Below are 5604 nucleotides of genomic sequence, written 5' to 3'. Positions count from 1 at the left end.
TTTTAACCTGTTAAGAACCTTCACTGTGCCTTGAGGTGATAAGAGTAATTAATATTTGAAACACACTTATCTTCTTTCGTTTAAATTCAAGACTAATTTGTGGTTGAAAACGAACTTTTGTTTTTAACTCAATATGCAGCAACGTTTTTTTTAGGAATGACAAGATACTTTCAACATGTTCTCCGAAATTGCGACAAAAGCCTCACTGCGGTTCAGTTAGTAAGTTTGCGGAACCCCACGTAATATCAATGCTTGCAATAAGGCCGTTCCCAACCACACTATCTCTCCTCCAACAGAGTTGCAGTCGAATAACGTCAGAGAGTAACGTCACCGGTCCTGAGAATTTGTTTCAGGTTTACAAGCCATTCGTCCCATGATCAATTCACTTACACATACCTATTGTACGAGTAAATATATTCATTATCATTCATTATTGTATTCATTATTCTCTTCAGTAAACAACGTTCATTATCCTATTTACACAAAGGAAAGAGGGCAACTTTGCTAATGTGAGCTTAGAACGTTCAGTGTAAAATGCTGAACATCAGTTTGGTAAATACAGTGTTTGCGATAGTAAGTTTGATATCTCTCGTATCTATAATAAAAATATATTTGTTTTATAGATCAATAACTGACGCCTTTCAAACACAAACTTACAAACATAAAAAAACTTGCAAGTAGCAAAAATGCCAGAAATGGTATAGGCGAATTCGATGATTTACTACGACATATCTGAGAGTGAATTATTTAATTAGCGGAAGGCAACAAGTCTTCCAACAAAATCGTGTTACAGTGGATGCTTATGTCGTATCTATATATAAACTTGATCATTAACAACGAATCAGGTAACTGAAATGGCAAACAGTAACTTCGAATTATTCAAATATTAGTCTATCGGTTATTACAGTAATAAGAATATCATTTCTTAGTATTAATTTTAACTTGTACCTAAATGAAAAATGTGGTTCCTAGACCTAGACAATTATACTGGCTTTTGAAAATAAACACACACAAAAAGACATAGGATTCGAATTCCTCAGTCAATTCTGTAGTCAAGAAGAAACAGAATTAAAGTCAGAACTTGTTTAAGAGGAAAAATCGTAGTCACATAACAAATCCAATTTACAACAATGCTGTTCAGAGATTTAACTTGTCTGTTCTGTTGAACCAACCTGCATAACGAACAGAACCTTTAAAAGGAGTTACTATTAAACTAAAGCCATTCTTCGTATTTACTGAAAAAGTAAATGAAATATAGCACAAGTCTTTAATGAGTACTATGGAAATAGTTACTATTAAATTTATGAATGTACAAAACTTATCGTTAAGCTATACTGTTCTAAATAGTTCACCATTTATTAATTGAAATAACGATAATATTTGTAACCTCAATATTTATGTTAAATCTCATTCTTTTTGCTTATTTATGTTTTGGTTTCTGATTTTTCCAGTGTGCCATTTAAAAAATATGTGGTGATAAATACTAACAATACATAATATTAACATCAGGACCAACTGATCGTAAAATTTCTGTCAAGAGAGTTTATAAATTGTAACCTATATCATAGTTATTTCAGTGGTCTTACGTTCCACAATTGTTTTAGTGCTTGTGCATGTTCAGCTCGGTATTTTATTGTGAATGCAAAGAATTACAAAGTTTTGACTAACCTTTTCCATAGATGGAATTTTTACATTTATTTGCTTAAGTAGCTCCTCAAGCTAAAGACACTCGACCTATTAGTGTTCGATAAGTATATATCAGCAAGATCCGTGCTATATTGATGGTTGCTAAAAGAATACTCAGTGTAAATGACTACAGAAGATTTGGTGACTCATGGGCCGTACAGGGCTGAGCATTATTGTGCATCAATACAACACCAGCACTAATCACTACAAAACAATTATTTCGAATGGCCCGTCGCAAATTACTGAGTATTTGACGGTAAAGAACAGCATTCACAGTATTGGAGGTATTTGATTTTGATAAAACGTTACACATCATAATTGGAATTAAAATAGTTAAAAAAGGACAGGTATATAAAGTCCAATAACAATGGTTTCTATAAAAGAACACATTAATTTCTCATACATAATGATTCACATGTTTTAAGGTTTCACAGTTACTTAATACATAAAGACAAAAAGAAAGGAAACTGTATTTTCTTACGACATATATACAGAAGGTAAATATGAAATGAAATTACCTTGAAATGTAATTGTCACTTATAAACTAACAAGCAAAGGGGGTTAAAATTTTGTACCAATCAAATAAGACGAACCGTTGTTCGACATACTCTGTAATGCTAACATATTAACAGCATTTGCAGCCTAACATAAAGTTTTTCTCAAATGTATTTTTCAATGACATCAGCTCACTCGAAATTCCAAACGCATATGGCATAAGGAAGTGCATAGTACGGCACATAATGCTTCTCCAAACACCTGATTCAAGACAATAAAAATATACAAACGTTACCCTCCGCTGTGGTGCCCACACGTACATGAAATACATTTAGGCAAATAGCTTCATTCTTTAGGAACAGATTGATACCAAAATTATCTTCTTATCGTCTGAGCCATTGAAGTTTAAAATCTTAAAGAAGTAGTTGAGTCAATGCAAGTGTAGATGTTGACTCAAATTGTGGACAGTGGATAGTTGATTGTCAGATTGAAATGAAAAAAGTATTAGACCCAATTGCCCACTATGTTTAAAACCTATTACCAAACACTGTAGTAATTTTGTCATATAAAAGATATATAGAACGTACGTAGCACTTGTATACACCAGGGCCAGCGCTAGCAGTTTTGCCGCCCTGGGCGGTACTATCATATGGCTCCCCTTTAATCCGCAAACCTCATCTTGACAGAAGACGTTCAAATGTCATGGAAAAGATGCCCCGTTTAAAAGCATGTATGAAATGAAAAAGTAAACAAAAATTGAACTCTTCTCTCGAATGCTTACGTAATATTTGAGGGCCACGATGGCTCAGTGGAAGAGTGTTCAGCTGTTGTGCATGTGGTCCGTGGTTCGATCTCAGCTCGCACCAAGAGAATTTTGTGATGGACAAACCGTGTGCGTGGGTCCTCGAGGTTCTCCCGTTTCCTACCACTTTCTTCATTCCACCATTTTCATAATTTCTCATCATCACTGTCTGCTTTAACCTAGCCGGCATAATCGTGAGAAGTAAAATACAAAGATTTGTTTTAAAAATCTTGCTTACATACTCCATATATGACACAATATTTAGTATGCTAGATTTCGCTGTGTACCTGTGATGTACAACATCGCATACAGAAAATAAAATAAAAATGATTTAGTCACGGCTAAGAATTTAAATTGTTAAGCTTATTTTATATCAAAAGATGTGTCCATAGAGTATGGAGCATAAAGATAATAGAGCGAATCAAATATTACGGCAAAACTAAGTGATTATACTTTAATTGAAAGAAACTTCTTGCTTTGATACGAACAAATTCCATTATCACATTCGCGTAGTCCAATGTTTCAGCCAATTCGTATTCTATTGATATCGCTAGACCATACAAGCGTGTTTTAGACGTGCAAGAACGTATACATGGTTTCAGATCAAGAGAACCAAGGTTCCAGGAATTCACAGATCACCCACATGGCTCTGACCCTTGTCAACTGGCCATAAATCTAAAAAAACAAGAGGCGAGAAACAGAAAAAGAGATTGCCAAATGTCATCTTTTCTCAAGATTTCTTTCAGTCTTGAGTCACTCTTTGTGGTAGTGTGTTCGGTTATAATTCGCTATAACGTTAATGTTTTTCCAACCTTGGTCAAGCAATAACAATCGTAACGAGCAATATTTGGACGAAAACACGGAGCCCAGGTCTTGTTCGCCAAGAATTCCGACGAAAGAAGATGAGTAGTTGGGAGGGGAGCTAAGTTGCGTAAGCAAACGATGATGTTAGTGAAAAATGTGATTTTTTAAACGAAGTGTCATCGATAATGGTGGTGTCTTAACTTCCAGAAACTTGAATAAGTTATTAACGCAGGCGACTGGTGTTAGCATTGGTGCTATAAAAATAATTTGTGGGAAAATTGATGTGAAAAACTATTCGACATCAACAAGAAAAGAAAGTTGTAAAACAAAAGTTTCAATTCGACAAAATTGACGATTTCACTCGTGATTTATTGAGCCGCACAGGTTTTGAATTTTATAAGGAAGGCAAATTTCCCACAACGGAAACGCTAATTGAAGCAGTGAGGCTTAATACAGCTGACAGCGAATACAAGTTTCCATAGCAACGCATTATAGTTGATCGTCTGCGGCGAACCATGGGTTTTAAATATAAAACCTCGGTGAAAAAATGTATTCGTAGTGAATCACCACATGTAATTTCATGGCGATATAGATACCTGCATAGTATCAATAATCTTCGTGCTCAGGGTTATGCAGATGTGTTTCTCGACGAAACGTGGTTTCATAGTAACTCCTGTCGGATGAAGAACTGGACAGACGATTCAGACAATTGTGCTACAACGAGTACTGGGAATAAAGATGATAGAATTGTTATTCTACATTGCGGGGGGCGTTCAGATTTTATTGCCGATGCGCTTCTAGTAAGTCACAAAACAATGGCTGATACTCCAGCAGATTACCATGGTAGCATGGATGTAGATATCTTTGAGAATTTGTTTCAGAAGAAACTATTGAAACGCCTTGAGACACCATGTGTAAATGTTATCGACAATGCCCCGTATCACAGTCGTGTTGTCAACCGAAAACCAATCTATTCCTAGAAGAAAAGTCAAGTTCTTAACTATATGACCTTGCGTAATATCCTCATTCCTAATCCTGTTCTTATAATTCGCGCCTTGAAGTTATAGAAGAGAACATTTCTGTTACCGACAGAAAAAAGAAATATGCGGTAGACGAATTAGCTGGAAAATATGGGCATATTGTGTTACGTTTACCACCTTACCATTGCGTCCTCAACTCCATCGAAATTTTGTGGTCAGAACTGAAGGGTAGGGTTTCGTCTCAAAATTTAAAGAAACGACCAGTAGGAGAAGTAATACAACTTCTTAAGGAGTCGTGCAATCATGTGACGGCCGAAAAGTGGATAAATAATATCAAACATGTAGAAAGTATTGAAGGAAGCTACGAAAACTTGAATCTGCTGTATCTCCAGGGAGTTTGTAGTAACTTCCAGTCACTAATATCACTAATACTAATAACAGTGCTACCCATTCTCCAAGTGCCTGGGCGCAATCATTCCCCAAAATTACCATCACACCCAAAATAAGTGTAAAGGACCCCCCCGAGAAAAAGGAAAAATAAGGATAAAAGTACCCATAGTAATTTCATACCAAATAATAGGAGGCTATTTAACGTGGCAGCCAGTGCTAATTCTATCTATACAAAATCAATCTAGATTTCCTTATGCCTCCCTCCACAATTTTGCTCTTTCAATTAAAAGATAATGCATTCTTGCCTATGACAATTATTATTTTAAAATGCTAAGTTCTCCTTTATAGGTAACGTTCTTATAGGCATCATTAAGGTATAATTAAAAGTGACTGTGCTACTTTCAATGAAATGTTTTGTCTTTCAAAATAATAATAATAATAATAATA

The 5604-nt window shown here is 35.2% G+C and overlaps 1 protein-coding gene across 1 annotated transcript; it reads left to right on the top strand.

The window, feature by feature from the left end:
* Positions 1-4302: 4302 nt before the first annotated feature.
* LOC145692190 (uncharacterized) lies at positions 4303-4767 on the top strand. Its single transcript, XM_081767487.1, has one exon. It carries the CDS (start codon positions 4303-4305, stop codon positions 4765-4767), a length of 465 nt encoding a protein of 154 aa, XP_081623613.1.
* The last annotated feature ends 837 nt before the right edge of the window (positions 4768-5604 follow it).

The sequence above is a fragment of the Thermobia domestica genome, chromosome 8 (assembly GCF_964235325.1).
Source record: "Thermobia domestica chromosome 8, izTheDome1.hap1.1, whole genome shotgun sequence".
Taxonomy (NCBI): domain Eukaryota; kingdom Metazoa; phylum Arthropoda; class Insecta; order Zygentoma; family Lepismatidae; genus Thermobia; species Thermobia domestica.
Note: the sequence above shows the minus strand (reverse complement) of the source record. Positions and strands in the feature narration are given on the sequence as shown.

Excerpts from the sequence above, each read along its gene's own strand:
- LOC145692190 (XM_081767487.1), top strand. The coding sequence starts at position 4,303 with ATGGGTTTTAAATATAAAACCTCGGTGAAAAAATGTATTCGTAGTGAA.